Genomic DNA, 24,450 nt, shown 5'->3' on the forward strand with positions numbered 1-24,450 from the left:
TCAATATTGTAGTGCATCCTTCCATAGATCAGTTCCATAGAAGTGTTACTGGCGAATAGTTTAAATCAAACAAGTACAATTACCAAGATATTTTCTTTGTTTCGTTCTCAATCCATTGTTTTAAATAACCAGTAAAAAGGATAAACCATTCAAAACTGGGGGCGGGGGGAGGGATGGGGAAGGGAGGAACGGGACGGTGATGCAGCAGTAGAGTTGCTGCCTTACAGCACCAGAAACCTGGGATTGATCCTGACTAAGGTCGCCTGTCTGTACGGAGTTTGTACGTTCTCCCCATGATCTGCGTGGGTTTTCTCTGGGATCTCCCGTTTCCTCCCACACTCCAAAGACATACAGGTTTGTAGGTTAATTGGCTGGGTATAATTGTAAATAGTCCCTTGTATGTGTAGGATAGCGTTAGTGTGTGCGGGGATCGCTGGTCGGCACAGATTCGGTGGGCCGAAGGGCCTGTTTCCGCGCTGTACCTCAAAACTAAACTAAACTCTGAGTAATTTATGACTTGGCAATGAGGTCGAAACAAAAAACTGTAGATGCTGGTTAATGCACAAAAAAAGGCCCAAAGTGCTGGAGTACCTCAGCAGGTCAGGTAGCATCCCTGGAGAACATGGATAGGTGACGTTTCGGGTCAATAGACAATAGGTGCAGGAGTAGGCCATTCGGCCCTTCGAGCCAGCAACGCCATTCAATGTGACCATGGCTGATCATCCCCAATCAGTACCCCGTTCCTGCCTTCTCCCCATATCCACTAACTCCGCTATTTTTAAGAGCCCTATCTAACTCTCTCTTAAAAGCATCCAGAGAACCCGCCTCCACCGCCTTCTGAGGCAGAGAATTCCACAGACTCACCACTCTCCCTGAGAAAAAGTGTTTCCTTGTCTCCGTTCTCACTGTGGCCCCTGATTCTGGACTCCCCCAACATCGGGAACACGTTTCCTGCCTCTAGCTTGTGTCCACACCTTTAACAATCTTATATGTTTAAATGAGATCTCCTCCAATCCTTCTAAACTCCAGTGTACAAGCCCAGCTGCTCCATTCTCTAGTCCTGAAGAAGGGTGTCGACCTGAAACCTCACCTATCCATATTTTCCAGGAATGCTTGCTACCTGACCTGCTGAGTTACTCCAGCACAATGTGTTCCTTTCATGACAATAAGGTACTTACGTGACATAGAGTGACATTGGCAAGATGGAGTTCATGAGGATAATATAAGACCAGAAGGCCAAAAAGCAATCATATCCCAGATTGAGTATTATGGGGAAAGAGCCAAGATAGGACATGTTCAGCCCAACTGTTGAATCCCATACGACAGCTCCAACAGCAAGGCAAAGTGACATAACCACAAGAATCAAGAGAACCTGGAATATTAGACGAATAAAAATTGAAATTAATTATTCAATTGCTTCCTTATTTTGTAATTGTAACTGCAGTCTGAACAATGGAGAAATAGTTGACTGTGCAAAAAGGTGAATAGGTGATATGGCCCCAACAGTTATCTTCCTGTTAATTTTTTACATTGTGAGTTACTCCAGCTTTTTGTGTCTATCTCCCTTCTAGAAACATAGAAACATAGAAAATAGGTGCAGGAGTAGGCCATTCGGCCCTTCGAGCCTGCACCGCCATTCAATATGATCATGGCTGATCATCCAACTCAGTATCCTGTACCTGTATTCTTCACTTGTCTGACTCATTAAGGGTGCAACTGCTCTGCCCAAGACTGCAAGAAAGTGCAGAGAGTCGTGGATGTAGCCCAGTCCTTCACACAGGCCAGCCTCCCCACCATTGACTCCATCTGCACCACGCTGTCTCGGGAATGCAATCAAGGACTATTCGCACCCTGGTCGTTCCTTCTTCTCTCCTCCCCCATCGGGCAGAAGATATAAAAGCCTGAAAGCACACAGCACCAGACTCCTGGAAGGTGTAGGAACAGCTTCTCCCTGCTATTATTAGACTGTTGAACTGAACTCTCACATCTAAACGTGTAGCCCTGATCTTCCAATTCATATTTTTGTGGCCCTGGAACTTTATTTTTACTCTGCACTTTCCATGCTGACTACCAATCACACGTTCACATTAGTTCTATGTTATCCTACTTTTGCATCCACTCTCTACACTAGGGGCAATTTCACAGAAGACTCTTAATCCACAAACCCGCATGCCTTTGGTATGTGGAAGACCCACACCATCAAAGACCCACACCATCCTGGCCACACACTCATCTCCCTGCTACCTTCAGGTGGAAGGTACAGGAGCCTGAAGACTGCAACGACCAGGTTCAGGAATAGCTACTTCCCCACAGCCATCAGGCTATTAAACCTGGCTCGGACAAAACTCTGAACATTAAATAACCCATTATTTGTTATTTGCACTTTATCAGTTTATTTATTCATGTGTTTTGTAGTCAATGCCTATTATGTTCTGTGTGCTGAAGCAAAGCAAGAATTTCATTGTCCTATCAGGGACACATGACAATAAACTTGAACTTGAACTTGAAACTGAAGTGCCATGAGGAAACCCATGTAATCACAGGGAGAAAGTGCAAGCTCCACACAGACAGTATGGACCAATACCCTCGACCAGATGCAGTCTCTTGTGTCTCTCACCTCATAGCTACACCCTCTAGTGTTGGACATTTCCACTCTGGGTAAAAGTTTCTGACTGTCAACCCCATCTGATTTCAAAAGAAACTCCGAACTTTAAACATACAAGATAAAGGGAGCAAGGATATGAGGAAGGAATAGTTTTCAGTCAGAGTAGTCACAGAATGGCATTGACATGATGGGCTTGTTAACTAACTCTCACGCTGAGACTTTTAAGAGCATAAAGCTTGTTACCAAGAAGACATTTACCATCATCACTACACGGTTCATGAGAAGTTCAATGGTGGTTTTCTTCAAGATGTATCTCCCACTGTTCCTCATTATTTTTGTATCCACTCCTGAAAATTAAATAAGTTATAAAATAAGTCAAAATAAAGGGACGAGTTAATTTACTGTAGATAGACACAAAGTGCTGGAGTAACTCAGAGGGTCAGGCATCAGCGGGTCAGGCATCATCTCTGGAGAAAAGGAATAGGTGACATTTCAGGTCAAGGTCTGCAGAAGGGTCTCGATCCGAAACGTCACCTATTCCTTTTCTCCAGAGATGATGCCTGACCCGCTGAGTTACTCCAGCACTTTGTGTCTATCTTCGGTATAGACAACGCATCTGCCCTTCCTTCCCACACAGCAAGTTAATTTAGTTTTCTTTAGTTGTTTGTTAATTATTGTCACGTGTACCAAGATGGAGTGAAAAGCTTTTTTGTTGCGTGCTATCCAGTCAGCGAAAAGACTATACATGATTACAATCAAGCCGCCTACCGCCTGGCTGAGCTACAACTTTGTTAACTTATCTCGCTTGTTCTGATGGAGTCGGCCATGACTGGGACACTGTACCAGCCTGAGATGAACTACTTTCACTTCTGTTCAGAAGATAAGTGGGCAGGTTGCAGCTACTGTAGGTCAGTGAGCATTAAACCCATGGGTAAAGGTGTGGCACAGCGGTAGAGCTGCTGCCTCACAGGGCCAGAGACCCAGCTTCGATCCTGACCTCGGGTGCTGTCTGTGTGGAGTTTGCACATTTTTCCTAAAAGCGCGTGGATTTCGTCCGGGTGCACAGGTTGCCTCCCACATCGCAAAGATGTGCCGATTTGTAGGTTCTTTTGCCGTTCTAAACTGTACCTTGTGTGTGGAGAGTGGGTGAGAAAGTTGGATAACATAGAACTAGCATGAATGGATGATCGATGGTCAGTGTGGACTCGGTGGGTCTAAGGGCATATTTCCATGCTGTATCTTTCAATAATGAATCAATCTAACATTCACAGAGAATCACCACACAAAACTACCTGCAAATATAACCACTCCATAGCACTTTTCTGCATTTCGTATTCGACACCCTCGTAGTAATATCTTCTCATTGTCGATTGAGTACTCTTGGTTTTGCCAGTACAGTGTGCCTATAAATGAGTGCAGGTCACAATTTGGTTTTTCACAAATTATTCTACCTGTTGAAACAAAACGTATTCATTTCAAGGCTGTTAATAACTTCAAGCAGAAAGCAACTAATCTACAAAAACATTCACACTTGAGGAAGCTTCAGGTAAACATTCAAATGAACAGTAGAATTTACATTGTAACGCCAACATTTTTAATTTATTCTTTATCACAGCACAACATCCCAGTGTGCATGCAGATCGATTAGAAAAATGAATGAAAATCTCTTTTGATATGCCTTACATTGCAAGACCCCTGGGTTCAATTCTGACCATGCATTTTGGTAATAAGAATAAAGGCGTAGATTATTTTTCTAAATGGAGACAGAATCCAGAAATCGGAGATGCAAAGGGACTTGGTAGTGCTGGAAGGCAAATTCAATTCTAGCATTTATATCAAGAGGACTGGAATACAAAAACAGAGATCTAATACTGAGGCTCTATAAGGCGCTGGTCAGGCCGCATTTGGAGTACTGTGAGCAAATATGGGCCCCATATCTGAGGAAGGATGTGCTGGCTCTGGAGAGGATCCAGAGGAGGATTACAGGAATGATTCCAGGAATGAGTGGGTTAGCATATGATGAGTGTTTGACAGCACTGGGCCTCCACTCGCTGGAGTTTAGAAGGTTGAGGAGGGACCTCATTGAAACTTATAGAAAAATGAACGGCATAGATAGAGTGGATGTTTCCACTGGTGGGAGAGTCTAGGACCAGAGGTCATAGCCTCAGAATTAAAGGGCACCCTTTTAGAAAGGAGGTAAGGAGGAACTTCTTTAGTCAGAGTGTAGTGTAGTTCATCTGTGGAACCCATTGCCACAGAGGGATGTGGAGGCCAATTCAATGGATACTTTTATGGCACAGATGGACAAATTCTGGATTAGAACGGATGTCAAGGGTTATGGGGAGAAGACAGGAAAATGGGATTAGGAGGCAGAGATCAGCCATGATTGAATGTCAGAGTAGCCTCCATGGGCCGAATGGTCTTCTTCTTTCATGTCCATCTTCAATGTTTCAAATGTGGACATCGCTGTCATCATCCGTCCTGAAAAGGACGCAAGCTTCTGGCGACAATCAGTGGGAGCCATCATTTGTTGCAACAGATGATGGTGGCAGCAGAATTAGCTCGGGATACTTCCAGTTTCCAGCCCCGCAACGTGGACGCTTCTGCTATGGGGCCTAATTCTACTCCTATAACTTGTGAACTTATGAACCTCGGGCACTGTCTGTGTGGAGTTTGCACATACTCCCTGTGACCGCATAGGTTTTCCCCGGTGTATTCTAGTTTCCTCCCACATCCCAAAGATATGCGTGTTTGTTGGTTAATTGGCCTTTGTTAACAAAATAGCCCAGACTGTGTAGCAAAGATCATAGAGCTCTAAGCTCGAAGTGGATAAGAAAGTGGGTTAGCATTAAACGAGTGTGAACAGATGATCGATGGTCAGCATAGACTCGGTGGAGCAAAGGGCTTGTTTCCACAGTGCATCTCTAAACAAACTTAAACTTAATTTACAAATGTTCTATTTATGGATTTTTGCCATGTCAAAACTTGAGGTACTGACACTTTGAAGTACTTGTCTTAACAAAGCTTTTTAAAGAGTAGTGCATCAGTCTTAGAGCGTGAGAACACAATGTACCAAATTCCTCATCATTTCACTCAGCAATTTTGATTTCCAAAATTTACATCATTAAAAGTTTTCCAGGGATGCAACCCTTCGGATCAAAGGCTGGCTGGAATATTTACTTGAGAAAACACATAATATAACCTAGTTTTTCCATAATGGTTAGAAATCTCATTCAAATCAATGGGGCTGAGGTAAAGGGCCAATAATGTTGGAATTTTCTCTTTAGTTCATAAGTTCTAGAATTATAAGAGCAGAATTATGCCATTTGACCCATCAAGCCAACTCCGCCATTCAATCATGGCTGATCTATCTTTCCCTCTCAACTGCATTCTCCGGCCTTCTCCCTTAACCCCTGACTAATCATAAATCTGTCAATCTCTGCCTTAAAAAAAAATCAATTTACGGCCTCCACAGCCTTCTGTGGCAATGAATTCTACAGATTCTCCACTCTCTGACTAAAGAAATTTATTATCTCCTTTCTAAAGGTACGTCCTTTTATTCTGAGCCTATGGTCTCTGGTCCGAGACTCTCCCACTAGTAGAAACATCTTCTCCACGCTCACACTGTAATGGGGTTATGGGGAGAAGGCAGGAGAATGGGGTTGAGAGGGAAAGATAGATCAGCCATGATTGAAAGGCGGAGTAGACTTAATGGGTTAAATGACCTAATTCTGCTCCGAGAAGTTATAAACTTATGAACAAACCGCATTAAGTCGAGAGGGAATGTTCTATTGCCTTGACTAAACACTCACCGTCAAACTTTGCGAACTGGTCCAAGGTGTTCACCTTATCATGTGTGACACTCAATGCTTGTCTGTACTTCAGGTTGGTTTCACTGAAAAGAAAAATAATTCCATTCTTAAAGCTGTGGAATTGACGAGGCCTTTCACATACCAATTCATTCAGTCAGAGTTTATGGAATGATACGAGAATTCTTTTACCCTTTGTAAAGCCTTACAATTTGATCAATCTCGTTAAAATGGACCCCAATTTAAAAAACCTGTGGTAGGCAGAAAAATGATCTCAAATGAAACCGCCCACAAAGGGGCGGCACGGTGGCGCAGCGGGTAGTGCCGCTGCCTCAAAGTGCCGGAGACCTGGGATCGATTCGGACCTCGGGTGTTGTCTGTGTGGAGTTTGCACGTTGTCCCTGTGACCGATTTCCACCCACATCCCAAACAAACGTGTGGGTTTGTAGATTAATTGGCCTCTGTAAAATTGCCCCTGGTGTGTAGGGAGTGCATCTGGAAGTGGGATAAAGCAGAACCAGTGTGACCAGGAGATCATTGGTCAGTGTGGACTCAGTGGGCCGAAGGGCCTGTTTTGATTCTGATCTTTTAATCAATCAATTGAAGATCTAGCAATCTGTGCAGCCATTTTAGACATCTATTATTGATGGTTATGAAAACAGAAAATGCTGAAAAACAGGTCAAGCTGCATCTGTGGAAACTCCCAGATCGAATGTTTCAGGTCGAATATCCATCATCAGAACCCATATCCGACCTGTTGCATTTCCCACAGATGCGTTCTGACCCGCTGAGTATTTCCAGCATTGTGCAAATCAGAGTACTGGCAGAACTCGGCGGGTCAGGCAGCATCTGTGGAAGGAAATGAACAGCCGACGTTTTGGGTCAGGTCTGGAGATGGGTCCCGACCCCAAACAACACCTGTCCATTTCCTTCACAAATGCTACCTGACCTGCTGAGTTCCTCCAGCACTTTGTGTTTTACTCAAGATTCTGGCATCTGCAGCTTCTTCTGTCTCTACTTCCAGCATTTTCTGTTTTTATCTCAGGTTTCCAGCATCAGCAGTCTTTTTTTTATTTGCCCCAGTCGGCTGACAGGTGTCCATTTCAAAGGAAAAGCAATGATGTCGGCAAGCTAGCTGAGTTTCTGATCATATTAAAGAGTTGTCCAAGAGAAGTGCTTAAGTAACTCAGCGTGTCAGACAATATCTATGGAGAACATGCATACACCAGCACCTGCAGTTATCCATGTCCTCCATAGATACAGTCTGACCCGTTGAGTTACCCAAACACTTTTGGGTCCTTAGTTGTAAACCTACATCTGCGGTTCCTTGTGTCTCTGTTCTTCATCAGAACTGTTATGATGAAGGACAGTCAACCCAAAATATCGGCTCCAATTCTCTCCCCACAGGTGCTGCCTGGCCTACTGTGTACTCCCAGCAGTTTCTTTTTTTACGTCAGATTTCCAGCATCTGCAGTTTTTGCCTTTAACACAACAAAGAATAAACCTTGTGCAAAATCCAGGGACAAACAAAGACATTTTGTTTAAAACATCTACAAAGCATTCAATAAAATGTGGAGAATTCATATATAATTGAGGCAGAAACAAAAATATAGAGATATTAAAAATAAAAATAAATAAAACCTACTAAGTAGAGGCTTATTTTTGGTCACTTACCCCGAAATGCCTGGTTACCATAGCAGTTACTTGTCAACTTCAATGGGAAATTGGCTTTTCAAAATGGAGTACAAAACACAGCCACCAAAACAGCGTACATATAGCTCGGTTAAATTTTGATGTATTTAGTTTTTCCTATTCCCTCAGTTCCAAAGTCAGTCATACTGCACGGAAACAGGCCCTTCGGCCCAAATCATCCACGATGACCAAGATGACACATCTAAGCTAGTCCCATTTGCCAGTGTTTGGCCCATATCCCTCTAAACCATTGGGCCGTTTTAGAGAAAGCCATGTTTGCACATATTTTCCTATCCATGGACAGAATGTAGAGTGCAGTGTTGAAGCCGCAAAAAAAAAGTGCAAGGATGGCAATGAGGTAGATTGGAAGATCGCAAATTATTCCGGAGCATATGAGAAATCCATTCAAGAATCTGATAACAACGGGGAAGAAGCAATTCTTGAATCTGTCAGTACATCTGAGGCCATTCAGCCCAATGCATATGCTAGCCCCCCTCCCCAACAAATCAGAATGCTTACCCATCGATTTCAGCTGTTTCAACGTAACATAGGCTGTTTGGCTCCGTGCTAGACAGCAAGAAGAGATCAGCCTAGGGAAACAAAAAGGAACTCTCTTTCAGAACATTTAATCTCTGCAACTGCAAAGTATAAAGATTATTTATCATTGAAAATATCACTTACTGGAACAAAATCATCCTTCTTCAAACAAACCACGTCACCCACTTCGAGTTCCTTCCACGTTACAAACTTGAAACTGCAAAAGTAGGAAAAGAAACTTGCATTTATATATCACCTAACGTGACAGAACACCCCAAAATCTCTGAGCAGCCAATCAAATACGACTTGAGTATGGTTGTTGTTGTAATACAGGGAGATGTAGCAGTCAAAATTCACATGATACCAACAAACAGACAGGTAAGGCACTGCGGCACAGTGGTGCAGCTGGTAGAGCTCCTGCCTCACAGCACCAGAGACCCGGGTTCGATTCTGACCTTGGGTGCTGTCTGTATGGAGTTTGCAACTTCACCTTGCGACTGCATACATTTTTTCCGGCTGCTCTGGTTTCATCCCACATCCCGAAGGCGTGCTGGTTTGAAGGTTAATTGGCCTCTGTAAATTATCCCCAGTGTGCAGAAACGGATGAGAAAGTGGGATAACATTGAACCAGTGTGAACGGTGATCGATGGTCAGTGTGGACTCAGAGGGCTGAAGGGCATTTTCATGCCGCATCTCTAACCTAAACCAATTAATTATGGCGGGTGATGTGTCTACATGTATTGAGCTGAACATTCAGAGAGGTCTATTTCTCTTTCTAAAAGGGTGCCGCAAAGTCTATTACCTTCATCCGAAAAAGCGGATGAGAATTCAGAAGCACCTCCAGAGGTGTTAAAGATCCTAACGTTGTACCTTTGGATAACGTGTATAAAAGTGTGATACATTAATTGATCGATGGAAAGATACAGCATGGAAACAGGCCCTTCGGCCCACGGAGTCCGCGCTGACCATCAACCACCTGTTCACACTCATTCTATGTTATCCCGCTTAACATGAAATTAACCAATTAACCTATAAACTCGCATGTCTTTGGGACGTGGGAGGAAACCTGAGCACCCGGAGGAAACCCATGTGGTCACAGGAGGAATGTGCAAACTCCACACAGTTAGCAGCCGAGGTTAGGATCGAACCGGGGTCGCTGGTGATCTGAGGCAGCGGCTCTACTAGCTGCCCCACTGTGCATATCCATCATGCTCTGTAACTGGGGGGAAAAGTAATGCCAGAGTGATAACTGTGCAGTGACAAGCTTCTGCTCTCAACGTTCATGGCTGAGTGTCAGGAGAGGGCGATTGCTGCGTTGATTGTCAACTTACCCCTTCCCCTTGAGAACCTCACATTGTCTGTTGTTGATCTCGCTGTCGTTCCTATGGCGTGCCTGGGAACAAAGAGCTAAAACATCATCCTTGGTATTTGTTGACGCAAGATGCTGCAGACATTGGGGGACCCTGGCAAAGAACAGATAGCAGGAGGAACTCAGCTGGTCAGGCAGCATCTGTGCAGGGAAAGGACAGATGACCTTCTGGGTCGGGAATCTTCTTCAGGTTGATGTCCCGGTCCGTAAACGCTGCCTATCCATTTCCCTCCACAGATACCGCCTGACCCTCTGAGATTTGCCTGTGGTATTTATAACTGTTTTCTGCTCTTGATCATTGCAAACTTAAAATAATTAAATAATTAAAAATTGAAACCAAACCAAATGCAACGATTAAACAACATTTCACTGTTCAGCCTTCACTGACAAAAGTAATCCACTCATTGCTGTTGATTCAGCTCAGTATTGAAGTTTTGCAGTTATTGGGCGGTTTTTAGCTTATACTGCATTTGGGCCACTATGGCTATGTTAAAAGCACTATATAAATTAGATTAATATGGAATATTAATCTTATCAATATTATTTGCTCACGAACGAAGGAGTTTCAAAAGGTGGTGATCACGGCCTGGTCCATGGTGGGAACTGACCTCCCCACCATCGAAGTGACCAATCGGCGTCACTGCCTCAAAATGGCAGCCAGCATCAAAGACTCACACCACGCTGGCCACGCTCTCAATTCACTCCTGCCATCAGGAGGAAGGTACAGGAGTCCGAAAACCGTGAGCTCCAGTTTCAGGAACAGCTTCTGCCCAACAACCATCAGGCTATTGAACACTACAAACACCAACTAAACTCCAAACTGCCTTGGTTGCACCAGGGACATCTTTGTTGTGCACTAAATTGTATTTTTAAAATGTATTTAACAACTTTTTTTGTTTGTTTATTTTATTAGCTACTGACCAATGTGTTCACATTATTCCCTCCATCGTGCATCTGTACACTGTGGACGGCTCGATTGTAATCACGTATTGTCTTTCCGCTGACTGGTTAGCGCGCAACAAAAGCTTTTCACTGTATCTCGGTACACGTGACAATAAACTAAACTCAAAGTCAAACAATCCTGTTATTCTGCTGCAAGTAGGAATTTCATCGTTCCGTTTTAGGTACAAATGACAATTGAACGCTCCGGGCTACCCTCAATATAAATCTTCTGTCTGAATCCAACTGAACTCATCCTCGACATTGATACGAGGATAGGCAAGTCCACCCCTCTCTTGGTTTCTTGGTTTCTTGGTCCTCCAAAATATTCCAAATGGAATTTAAACTGGAGGTGGTGAAAGGAGGACTTAAGCCAGAAAGGGTTATTGGGAAGAAAGAGCTACTTTAAATTTAGTTGCATCTGGTTGGGTAACTATAGTAGGGTGGAGATTATTCCATGCTTTAATTGTGCGGGGGAAGAACGAATTGCTGTACACATCTGTCTTTGTAGCTGGGATCACAAATTGGATCGAATGCCCTCGTCTGCTCCTAATTGGTTTGGGTTTGGTGTACGGCTCCTACGTCTACAAGAGCAGACCGAGGACACGCCCCGCGGACCGGGACCCCACCGAGGTGGCCTGGCTCGCCCGCCCAGAGAGGAAGGAGTCGGACGGACGGAGGGCCTGTGAGCAGACCGGCTACGGGACGGAGTGCACCGCCTCGACTGTGGATCAGGCCGCTGGAGGCCCGTGCTCGGCTGGTCCAGGCGCCGAGCACGTGGACCTGGCGCGGCCTACAGCGGTGGAGGACACCACAGCTACGCATAGCCAGACTGACCCGGCTACACTGCCGGGGCAACAGACCTTCGTGGTCAGGTCAACAATCCTGCACGCACAACAACTGGGACTTTAAAATGCCGCTTAATCTGGCAACTCTGTATACGGCCTCAGTGTACTACTGCTATACACTTGTACTGTATCTGAGAAGCTTATCTAAGATGTACCTAAGTGCTTACGTATATTGATACTTGCACTAAACTATATTAGAAATAAATTTCACTGTACCTCGGTGCATGTGGCAATAAAGTATCATTGAACCATTAGAATGGCAATTAAACACTCTTGATCATTGACTAATCTTGCATTCTTATTTGATTGAGCATTTGAGGCTCAGGTGTAGTCCACCTTAACCTTATACTGCATTAGGGCCACTTCACTATATTAAAGGCACTATATAAATGCAGATGGGTGTCGTGAGTTGAAGATCGCTAGGGAAGTACTCACAACGTCATCAATGATGTCCTTGACTGCAGTTACTGCCAGGACCATCGTTAGCGGGATCATAGTTGTAAACCAAGGCAATGTGGCAATAATAGGAACAGTCTAAACAGAAGGAAGAACATTCACATAAGGAGGGATACTTTGCCAAATCCCACCTCCCAATCCCAAATCCCACCTCCCTTTCCAGCTTGTGTCTCATCTCACGGCATTCAGAGGAGCAAAAAAAGACACAAAATGCTGGAGTAACTCATTGAGTCAGGCAGCATTTCTGGAGAACATGGATAGAGGACGTTTCGGGTCGAGACACTTCTTCTTATAGAGGGATAAGGAATGTGTAGAGGCAGATATGTTTAAGAATGAACTGCAGATGCTGGAAAAATCGAAGGTAGACAAAAATGCTGGAGAAACTCAGTGGGTGAGGCAGTATCTATGGAACGAAGGAATAGGTGACGTTTCGGGTCGAGGCCTTTCTTCAGACTGATGTGGAAGTGGGAAGGGGGGGGTGGGAAGAAGAAAGGGAGAGGCTGAGACAGTAGGCTGTGGGAGAGCTGGGAAGGGGAGGGGAAGGAGGGAGAAAGCAAGGACTACCTGAAATTGGAGGTCAATGTTCATACCGCTGAAGTATGTAGAGGCAGATATGATCGGTTTAATTTGGCATCATGTTCAGCACAAACATTGTGGGCCGAAGGGCCTGTTCCTGTGCCGTACAGTTCTAGGCTCTATGTTCGGACTGATTGTAGTAGGGGGAGAAAGCTGGAAAAAAGCCGGAAGGTGGGACTAATCCCGGCAAATGATAGATGGACACAGGTGAGGTGGGATTTGCTTGGCAGATGGGTGGACAAAGACTAATGAGGAAAAGAAGACAAAAGGGTGTCAGATAAGGAGGGAAGAAGCATGAAATGTGATGGCAGGGAAAGGGATAGAGATGGAAGGGGACATGGAGGAAGGGGAAAGGAGGGTCGGGATAGTGGGGGAAATGGGTGCACATCCAGGTGGGACACACAGGTCTACATAATACAACTGAACAGCCATGAAAGATCTAAGACGGGGCGCCGCCGAAAACTGAGATGGACCTGGCGGGCTGCTAACGGTCGCGTGTGACGACAGACCTGGTTCACCGCTGCGACGAGATAAGACTGTACTAAGAACTTTTTTTACTTTGTTGACACCAGAAACACGACGTCTCATTGTATACTGCCTAGGTGAAGTCTGCTGTGTGATTTTACCAGATTGTAGGCAAAAACAAAGAATGCCAATGTGCCTAGGCCCATGTGACAATGAAGGATCATTGAATTGAATCATTGTTATCACTAGGTTTCTGTGAGTTCAACATGCTTTTGATTGATTGAATTGATTGAAAAATACAGCATGGAAACAGGTCCTTCGGCCCATCGAGTCCATGCCGTCCATTGATCACCCATTCACACTAGTTTTGTATTATCCCACTTTCTCATCCACTCCCTACACACTAGAGGCAATTTACAGATGCCAATTAACCTCCAAACCCACACGTCTTTGGGATGTGGGAGAAAACACGAGCTACCAGAAGGAAATACATGCAGTCACGGGGAAAACGTGCAAACTCCACACAGACAGCACCCAAGGTTATTTTCGACCCAGGTCTCTGGTGCTGTGAGGCAGTGGCTCCGCCAGCTCTGCCACTCTTTTCACTGAACTATTGGTAGAATCTTCCACAAATCAGGCTTATGATGAAAATGAACAAGTTTATCTTAATGTCATGGTTACAAAGAAACTTCGGGACATAGATACCATCTATGATTGTTTAACATTTTAGACGGAATGGCCCTTTATGTGCAAAATCCAACTTAATAGCCATGCAAATATAACGTGTTTCCCATATTAAGATTATGACGAGAATAGATAAAGTCGATGCAGAGTAAAGAGGAATCAAGAACCAGAGGGCATGGGACTAAGGTGAAAGGGGAAACATTTAATAGGAACCAGAGGGGCAACCTTTTCACACAGAGGGTGATAGGTATTCAGAAAAAGCTGCCAGAGGAGGTAGTTGCGGCAGATACTATAGCAACATTTAAGAATTTGAACGTGCATAAATTGGAAAGGTTTAAATTAATATGGACCAAACGTGGGCAGATGGGACTAGTGTAGATGGGACACTTTGGTCGGCATGGGCAAGTTGGGTCGGACAGCTGTATCTACATACTGTATCACTCTATAAAAAGATTTAGTCAACCTCATTATTGACTAGACTTTAAAATGGGGAGGCAGTGCACAATAGCTAAAAAAAAATCACATATTCTTTTGTCACCACAGCCATTTCCCTTTCAATTATATATACCACATAATGAAATGCCCAGAGCTTACCTGGAGAATACAAATAAGCAAGAAGTAAAAATTAGCCACTCGTTGAAACTGTTCAAACAGGTTGAGAGGTAGAAACGTAAAAACGTTGTATTTGGAGGTCTTGATTTTATTGTCCTGGAAATAGACATATATTAAAATGATGAGTACATGTTGGCTGTGAAAGAATCTTGCCTTTTCAGTCATAGGGAAGAGTTACCTGGCACTTTGTTTAAGGAAGCTTTTGACTCTGTGCTCATTTCAAATTAATCCACCAGGTAGCGCCATCGGCGATGGCAGCCTCGCCAACGGTCTGTCTGTTTTTTAAATCTTTATTGTTATCTTTAGTGTGTTAATGTTCTCTGGTTTGTTTTATGTGGGGGGTGGGTGAGGGGGTCGGGGGGAACTTTTTTTCAATCTGTTGCCTTGCCGGAGATGAGAGTGTTTTCCGCATCGTATCTCCGATCGCTCTGCAGCCTAACATCATGGATCCGGAGGCCTTGCTCGAAACTGACTTTGCGCCCCACCGCAGAGCCGTGGACTTACCATCAGAGCCTGTGATCCTTTGCCTGGGATCGATGCTCCAATGCGGATTTCACCATCGAGGCGCTCGCAGTCTCGGGTAGAGGCTGATGTCGGGAAGCTCCAGTCGCAGAAGGTTTCGAACAGCCCCGACCCGGGGTAGATCGCCCGGCACGGGGGAGCTGAGATTCCCCACCGATGCAGGAGCTTGATCGCCCCGACACGGAGGGCCCGCCGCTGGCTACGGGAGTCAAGATTGTCCCGTCCACGGAAGGCTCGAGGCCCTCGACCGTAGGAGAACAAAGAAGAGATTGAACTTTTATTCGCCTTCCTTCACAGTGAGGAATGTGGAGGAGTCAATGTGGTGGATGTTTATATTAAAATGTATTTTGTGTGTTTTGTTGCTTTTTATTGGTATGACTGTACAGCAAATCAAATTCCTTTTATGTTGCAAAACATACTTGGCTAATAAAGTACTTATGATTATGATTGTGATTATGATTGTGGTATTCAGTAATACGGTGTCAGTAGGAAGCATGGTGGAGTATATGCCCCTATCAACATCATTCGTGCTGAAGCGGAAGAGACTGAGTGCCTCAAGTTCCTTGTCAGGTCTATCTGTTGTAGACCATTCACATCGAACCGACAGCCACAAAACCACACCTTCTTTCATCTTACCCTATTCACATCTTATTCTACCCCTTATTCTTAAACGGTGACCCCTGGCTCTGTTCCTCGTGTTAGGGGAGTCCAGAACCAGGGGTCACACACAGTATAAGAATAAGGGGGAGGTCATTTAGGAATGAGATGAGGAAAAACTTTTTCAGCCAGAGAGTTGTAAATCTGCGGAATTCTCTGCCACAGAAGGCAGTGGAGGCCAATTTACTGGATGTTTTCAAGAGAGAGTTAGATATAAGCTCTTAGGGCTAACAGAACCAAGGGATATGGGGAGAAAGCTGAAATGGGGTACTGATTTAGGATGATCAGCCATGATCATATTGAATGGCAGTGCTGGTTCGAAGGGCCGAATGGCCTACCCCTGCACCTAATTTCTATGTTTCTATGTCTATGTTTCTGAGCCACACCAACGCCTCTACTTCATCAGGAGACTGAAGAAATCCGGCCGGTCTCAAATTCCTTTCACAAACTACTGATGCACCATAGAAATTGTTGGGTTCGGTTGGGTTGGGTTGCACCACAGCTTATTTTGGGAGCTGCTCTGCCCATGACCATGGGGAACTGCAGAGAATGATGAATGTGGCCTGACCCTGTGAGTTCACATTTTTTAGCAAGCCAATTAGCCTACAAACCAGTACGTCTTTGGAGTGTGGGAGGAAACCAGAGCATCTGGAGAAAACCCATGCAGGTTGCAGGGAGAACGTCCAAACTCCGTACAGACAGCACCCATGGTCAGGATCGAACCCGGGTAAGGCAGCTACTCTACTGCTGCGCCACCGTGCCACCCTTTGTTTTGCGTGATATTCAATCCAACCAGATAATACCATACATAAATACAATTGTCAAACTCAAGTGCAAAAGGTAGCGTGATGGAGAAGATACAGAGTGCAGAACATTGTAGTGCAACAGTACCAGTGACAAAGCCCAATGTCCGTCGTAGGGGAGAGGTGGATCGGACAGTGGCATGGCAGCGGTAAAAGTCCTTCTCGGACATGGTATACATGGCAAATTATATTCCCAGTGACAGCAGAAGACTTACAGCATACTTCCTTTTCTTAAACAAGAAGGAGGTGCGTTCCTTAATCCCAGCATGGTAGCTCGTGTTGTTTGCTTTCACTTCCCAGGAGATGTCTGCAAAGAAGAATATCAACCTGCGTTAACCTTTTGATTAAATTAATACCAGAAAATACATGGAAATATTCAGCAGGTCGGGCCACATCAATGGGCAGAGAAACAGAGTCCGTGTAGACATTGAATGTAGGCGACACGGTGGCGCAGAGGTAGAGTTGCTGCCTTACGGCGCCAGAGACCTGGGTTCGATCCTGACTGAAGGTGCTTGTCTGTATGTTTTCCCCGTGACCTGCGTGGGTTTTCTCCGGGATCTCCGGTTTCCTCCCACGCTCCCAAGACGCACAGTTTTGTCGGTTAAGTGGCTCGGTAGCATTGAAATTGTTCCCAGTGTGTGTAGGATAGTGTTGGTGTGCGGCGATCGCTGGTCGGTGCACTCGGTGGGCCCAAGGGCCTGTTTCTGTGCTGTATCTGTAAGCTAAGCTAAATTAAACTAAATGAATCCTATGCCCTCCAGTTCTTGATTCCCCCACTCTGGGTAAAAGACTCTGTGCATTCGCTCTCATAGAAACATAGAAAATAGGTGCAGGAGTAGGCCATTCGGCCCTTCGAGCCTGCACCGCCATTCAATATGATCATGGCTGATCATCCAACTCAGTATCCTGTACCTGCCTTCTCTCCACACCCCCTGATCCCTTTAGCCACAAGGGCCACATCTAACTCCCTCTTAAATTTAGCGATATAGAGAACTCTCGATACAAGATCGGGGTTCTCCTCAACCATCTCCTCCCTGCAGAGGTACTAACACACAAGAATAAAAGTGTAGGAAGGAACTGCGGATGCTGGTTTAAACTGAAGATAGACACAAAATGCTGGAGTATATCTGGATAGAAGGTTGAGGGAAGTCTGAAGAAGGGTCTCGACCCAAAAAGTCACCCGTTCCTTCTGTGCAGAGATGCTGCCTGTCCCGCTGAATCACCCAAGAATAGAACACTGGCCACCTGCACGGTATTAGATGGCAGAGGGTCTGAGCCCTTCTTGTGCAAGTGAGAGGCCCCTTAATCAAATCCGTGGTATCAAATCTCCGAATAAATGCGGAGAGCCAGCGGCAGTGTTTAATACCTGTGGCAGTTGCGTGACAAAACTACAAATCGAACAACGAGCTGGTGGGTCTGATACCCCAGCGTGTACGCAAAGCACACCCTCTCATCAGAACAAAGCACCCACTGGTAAATGGTGTGGCCGATCCCTGTGTAATCACCCATTCGTATGTGCCGAACAGAAGCAGCGAAGCAGTTCAGAGAAAGGGCCAGGTGATTATGTATCGCAAGCCATGGGTCAGTTCAAGGGATTATTTCTTGTAATTGATACGCTGAGCAGGTTTAATAAAGACGTCTGGAAACATGACCATACATATCCCATCATTATCGATACTTTCGGAATTGTGGCTGGTTGCCCTTGGCAACAAGAGCGGTAATCTTTAACAAACAGTGGTCTGGTGCTTGCGTTGCATAACCGAGGTCTTTGGAAACAATCTCCTGGCTCTTTCAATGCTAGGCTTCCCATCTCACATTGGACGTCTGTAAGGGACACGGTGGGGCCAACTTCTCCTTTGCTTCTTAGAGTCAAAGATAGACAGTTTCCTGCAGCACAGAAACAGGCCCTTCAGCCCAGCTCATCCATGCCGACCAAGATGCCCCCATCAATGATCCTTCCATTTGCCTGCATTTGGCTCACATCCCTCTCATCCTTTCCTATCCATGTACCTATCCCAGTGTCTTTTAAATGTCATCATAGTACCTTCCTCAACTAGCTCCTCTGGCAGCAGCTCATTCCATATATTCGCCACCCTCCAAGTGAAAAAGTTGCCCCTCAGCTTTCTATGAAATGCTACTAAGTGGGCCAAACACAGACAGGTGGGACTAGTGCAGATGGGGTATGTTGGTCGGTGTGGACAAGTTGGACCAATGGTTCAGTTTCCACGCTGTGTGACTCCTTGACTCTATAACATAGAACTAATATGAATGGGTGATCGATGGTCAGATCAAACACGGGGGGGGGGGGGAATATCCCATTTCCACGCTGTGTCTCTAAACTAAACCAATGCTCTGGACCCCCTGAGTGTCGGACCATTGGACTCTTAATTCTAACAAAGAATGGTGGAGTAATACACATATACAGGAATCTTACCATTTTCCAGTTGATGTGACTCAAATTCACTTGAAGCTGAAGATTCGGAAGAGTTCATTACAGCATCTGAAAGATGAAAAAGGGTCTCTTTAGTGACACCAACTCAGAACAAGCACTACCTCCTGATATTGTTAGAAACATGACATGCTCTACCTCATATCAATATGTTCTCACCTGAAACCCTTAGCGGGGAACAATCAAGAGTTCAACTCAGCGCCCTACACTGCAAAGGGAATGAATGAATTATTAAAAGAATATCATATTAATATCAAGGAATGACAATAGACAATAGACAATAGGTGCAGGAGTAGGCCATTCGGCCCTTCGAGCTAGCACCGCTATTCATTGGGATCATGGCTGATCATCCACAATCGGTATCCCGTTCCTGCCTTCTCCCCATATCCCATCACTCCGCTATCTTTAAGAGCTCTATCTTGGCAAGAGTACAATTTCTTCCAATAGAATAAACCATAATTGATTTGTGAATGGAAATAACAGAGGCTATCAGAACATGGGTGGGTGACATTTTTAGGGGTGGGAATGCCCATATTCATATCCATATTCTCCAGACCTGCTGAGTTGCTCCAGCATTTTGTGTCTAGCGTGGTTAGGCAATATGGAATGCATGGAGTGTGTGTGTGTGTGTGTGTGTGTGTGTGTGTGTGTGTGTGTGTGCGTGCGTGTGTGTGAGTGTGTGTGTGTGTGTGTGTGTGAGTGTGTGAGTGTGTGTGTGTGTGTGTGTGCGTGTGTGTGTGTGTGAGTGTGTGAGTGTGTGAGTGTGTGAGTGTGTGAGTGTGTGTGTGTGTGTGTGTGTGTGTGCCTGTGCGTGTGTGCGTGTGCGCGTGAGTGTGTGCGTGTGTGTGTGTGTGTGTGTGTGTGTGTACTCTTGCATCTGTACATATCTTTATCAGACTAACAGAAGCAATTAATTAAGACGGTAAATCTCTTTTGTGACAGTAAAGGACACACAATGTTGGAGTAACTCAGCAGGTCAAGCAGCATCTCTGAAGAACATGGACAAGTGATGTTTCAGGTTGAGACCCTTCTTCAGACTCAACGATAACAGAGTTTGGTCTTAATGGTCTGTATTGTATTAACTGCCTGACCTGATCGGTTGTTCTACATCGTCAAGGATGGAATGAACTAAAATTCCACAATCCTTGGTCAGGGCACTGCACACGCTACATTTTACCATTCAACCCTTGGCTACTCCCATTATTCCCACATTTCACAACACAATGCTTCAAGTACCAGGCACTTGTAGGTGGAATATACAAATACGATCAGAGCGTGGTGAATCAATGCAAGCTCCACGCTTCTAAATCTCTATTACCTGCTGTACTTATGCACTGCTTGATTGTATTCATGTATGTTATTATCTGATTTAATTGGATAGCACACAAATAAAAAAATTTCACTGTATTAGGGCAGCACGGTGGCGCAGCGGTAGAGTTGCTGCCTTACAGCGCTTGCAGCGCCAGAGATCCGGGATCGATCCCCACTAAGAGTGCTGACTATACGGAGTTCGTACGTTTTCCCAATGACCACGTGGGTTTTCTCCGAGATCTTTGGTTTCCTCCCATACTCCAAAGACATACAGGTTTGTAGGTTAATTGACTTGATATAAGTGTATGTGTAAATTGTCCCCAGTGTGTGTAGGATAGTGTTAATGTGCGGGAATCGCTGGTTGGTGCGGACTCGATGGGCCAAAGGGCCTGTTTCCGCACTGTATCTCTAAACTAAACTGAACTAATCTCAGTAAGTTACAATAATAAACCAATACCATTCACCTGATAACTGGTGTCTGTTCGAGACCAAAGGGAGAAGCTTTCAGCTCTAGAAAACCAAGCCCATTTGAATGCTATGATTTATCTACCTCAAAGGTATACGACCCCTAATGTGGACACATGGATACTCGAATCTACAGCGAAACACAAAGCGCTGGAGGAACTCAGCAGGTCGCGCTCCATCTCTGGAGAAAATAAGCAGACAACGCTTTGAGTCGGGACCCAACTTTGAAGAGGGGTACTGACCCAAAATGTCATCTGTCTGTTCCCTCCACAGTTACAGCCTTTCCTGCTATGTTCCTCCAGCACTTAGTCCCCGTAATGTGTCTGTCCTTTGTTCTTCTGACATGCAAAGAACTATCAACGTTTACTTCCTTGGACTGATGTATTAACTGTTATCTTTACATACGTATTAAGTGCATTAGGTGCCATTTCATACAACTTGTTTCCTCACTCCAACACGGCACATGGATAATACTCGCACATCGATAGAGAGGCCAGCCATGTCTTCACACATCACTGGAAGCTTTCCCGGAAAACTTCTGGCTCCAAGATTCAGAAACAATCACTCATTAACTCCCAAAGCTTGGATGGTCAATTCTGAAGCCAATCGGTGGCGCAGTGGTTGAGCTGCTGCCTTACAGCGCCAGAGACCCAGGTTCAACTCTGACCAAGGGTGCTTGTCTGAACCAAGTTTCTACCTTCTCCCCGTGACCTGCATGGGTTTTCTCCGGGTTCCTCCCACGCTCCAAAGACGTACAGGTTTGTAGGTTAATTGGCTTGGCAAAATTGTAAAAATTGTCCCTAGTGTGCTGATGTGCGGGGGGATCGCTGGTCTGCGCAGACTCAGTGGGCCAAAGGGCCTGTTAACGTGCTTTATCTCTAAACTAAAAAAAAGTCACCAGATGCCCAGCAGCATGCTTTAAAAGAGAAGTACATACATCAAAAATGAAAATGAAAAATCCGTGTGGAGAACTCGGACCGTGATGTGTCCTCTGTGTAAATGTTTATGTGATGTTGAATATCTTTGCAGTAAAGAGACAGAAGAAGAACCATAACAAAAACATGCTGGTTCTTAATATAATAAACAGAGGCTACCTTAGCACAAACCAACGGCACAAAAAGCTGGAGTAACTCAGCGGGACAGGCAGCATCTCTCATGAAGTCACCCTATCCTTCCCTCCAGAGATGCTGCCTGTCCCGCTGAGTTACTCCAGCTTTCTGTGTCTATCTTCAGTTTAAACCAGCACCTGCAGTTCCTTCGCACACAAACCAATGGCACACCATTTTATACTTATTCAATAACTCCTTGCCTTCCTTAACACGTCAACGATCATTGAGGCAGTACTTAGAGATCTCAGGTTAGTTTAATTCAGACACACAGCATGCAAACCGGCCCTTCAGCCCACCGAGTCCACAATGACCATCTATCAGCTGTTCACACTGGTTCATATGTTACCCCCTTCCCATGAGGAAACCAGAGCAGCCGGAGGAAATGCACGCGGCCACAGGGGGAACATGCAAACTCCACACAGACAGCAGCAGAGGTCAGGATCGATTCAGGGTCTCTGGCGCTGTGGGGCAGCGGCTCTACCTGCTGCACCACCGTGCCGCACATTACATGATGCTGAAGTACTTTGCAGTAAAGAACCAGAAAAAAATAAAAAAATAAAAGCATGCATAGACTGGTTCTTAATACAATGGATAGTGGCTACTCTCACAATCCAACGGGGCACCCTGAGATGCTTAGTCAATAACTCCTTGCCCTTCTTAATACATCGGTGATCATTTAGGCAGCTGATAGAATGTAATGTGATATGTGTTGAAGCTTATCTATCTTCTAAATGCGAGACAAGTTTTGTAACATATAAAAGTATGACAATACTTTGGAAACCAAAATCTAGGCAGACTGTGCCTTTGAGGTAGGTTTACAAGGTTAATTCCCGGGATGGCGGGACTGTCATATGCTGAGAGAACGGAGCGGCTGGGCTTGTATACTCTGGAGTTTAGAAGGATGAGAGGAGATCTTATTGAAACGTATAAGATTATTACGGGTTTGGACACGCTAGAGGCAGGAAACATGTTCCCGATGTTGTGGGAGTCGAGAACCAGGGGCCACTGTTTAGGAATAAGGGGTAAGCCATTTAGAACGGAGATGAGGAAACACTTTTTCACACAGAGTCTGTGGAATTTTCAGCCATGATCACATTGAATGGCGGTGCTGGCTCGAAGGGCCGAATGCCCTACTCCTGCACCTATTGTCTATTGAACGATGTGTTACAGTACTTAATTTTAAGCACTGATGACATATCATGAGGCCAAGTAGTCATACAAAATATCAGCTTTGTATTTTAGAGAGAGACTCAAGTTTGTTATCAAACTTGTAATCAAATTCCTTGCAAAACATACTTGGCTAATAAAGTAAGTACGAGTATGTGTAACATTCACACTTAGATCTGTTGATTACAGACAAAAGATATTACTTCTCCGATTTTAACGTTTCCAATTTTAGGTAGCTCCTACAAACACCTCTCTTCCCCCTCCTGTTTCACTCCAAACCCCCTCCCCTATCTTTTCCCCCACCTCACCTCCCCACTCTTCTTCCCTGAACCCTGGCTGACCTTGCACCAGTTTCTCTCCCCTCCCTCCTGCAATCAGTCTGAAGAAGGGTCCTGACCCGAAACGTCACCTATCCGTGTTCTCCAGACATGGTGCCTTGCACGCTGAGTGACTCCAGCGTTTTGTGTCTTTGAAAGGTATTTACAACTAATTAGTGGAGCAAACCAAAATAAAATAACCCCTGGAAGAACTCAGCAGGTCAAATGGCATCTTTGAAGGCCAAACGGATGGTTGAGACCCTGCACTTCAAACTTTCTTTTTCTCAATCAGTCCATTTTACGTTAAAAGATACAGCAGGGCTGTTAGATCATTTAAAAACGACTCACCTCTCTAGGCAGTTCTGGCTGAGTCCAGACACGTCTCATCCACCGGCAGTCCTGCCCGATTCTGTGGGTGTGTCTGGTCAGGACTGTCTTATGTGAGTCATATTTACAGTCTCGCAACAGGAATCTTGAAGGTTTCAGCCTGAGGTTTTTGCCCAAGGATTAGCAGGACAACTTCCTTAAGACAGCACCAATCTTTGCATCTCCCTGACCTCAAAATCTGTGGCAGAACAGTGAACGGATCAACCCCATTTCATTCATGTTGAAAGTTGGGCGGCACGGTGGCACAGCGGTAGAGTTGTGATGGTCCTTGGATGGATTCAAGGGGGGAGGTAAAGCGACTGGTGTAGCATTTCCCTCCGTAACTCCCTGGTCAATTCGTCCCTTCCCACCAAAAACTACCCCTTCCCCTGGAACTTTCCCTTGCAACCGCAGGAAATGCTACACTTGTCTCTTTACTCCATCCAAGGACCCAAGCAGTCTTTCAAGGTGAGGCAGAGGTTCACCTGCACCTCCTCCAACCGCATCTATTGCATCCACTGCTCTAGGTGTCAGCTGCTCTACATTGGTGAGACCAAGCGCAGGCTTGGCGATCACTTTGCCCAACACCTCCGCTCGGTTTGCACTAACCAACCTGATCTCCCGGTGCCCAGCACTTCAACTCCCCCTCCCATTCCGAATCTGACCTTTCTGTCCTGGGCCTCCTCCATGGC

General features: G+C 45.2%; 1 protein-coding gene across 7 annotated transcripts in view; it reads right to left on the reverse strand.

Annotated features, from left to right (window-relative positions):
- LOC116989474 (phospholipid-transporting ATPase IC-like) overlaps positions 1–24,450 on the reverse strand; it is a 118,534-nt gene that overhangs the window by 44,185 nt on the left and 49,899 nt on the right. For 5 of the 7 annotated variants that reach the window (XM_033046891.1, XM_033046889.1, XM_033046892.1 and 2 more), the window contains 11 exons: positions 19,009–19,074; positions 16,790–16,881; positions 14,575–14,688; positions 12,235–12,333; positions 9,975–10,036; positions 8,788–8,860; positions 8,626–8,696; positions 6,418–6,500; positions 3,898–4,056; positions 2,864–2,952; positions 1,179–1,372 (listed from right to left, as the gene is read on the reverse strand). In XM_033046891.1, coding sequence (XP_032902782.1) covers positions 1,179–1,372; positions 2,864–2,952; positions 3,898–4,056; positions 6,418–6,500; positions 8,626–8,696; positions 8,788–8,860; positions 9,975–10,036; positions 12,235–12,333; positions 14,575–14,688; positions 16,790–16,881; positions 19,009–19,066 — 1,094 coding nt within the window. In that variant the 5' untranslated portion in view covers positions 19,067–19,074. Of the gene's footprint in view, positions 1–1,178; positions 1,373–2,863; positions 2,953–3,897; positions 4,057–6,417; positions 6,501–8,625; positions 8,697–8,787; positions 8,861–9,974; positions 10,037–12,234; positions 12,334–14,574; positions 14,689–16,789; positions 16,882–19,008; positions 19,075–19,182; positions 19,235–23,740; positions 23,944–24,450 lie in introns of those variants that run through there. The other 2 variants (XM_033046888.1, XM_033046894.1) reach the window with 2 other exon arrangements.

The sequence above is a fragment of the Amblyraja radiata genome, chromosome 29, assembly GCF_010909765.2.
Source record: "Amblyraja radiata isolate CabotCenter1 chromosome 29, sAmbRad1.1.pri, whole genome shotgun sequence".
Taxonomy (NCBI): domain Eukaryota; kingdom Metazoa; phylum Chordata; class Chondrichthyes; order Rajiformes; family Rajidae; genus Amblyraja; species Amblyraja radiata.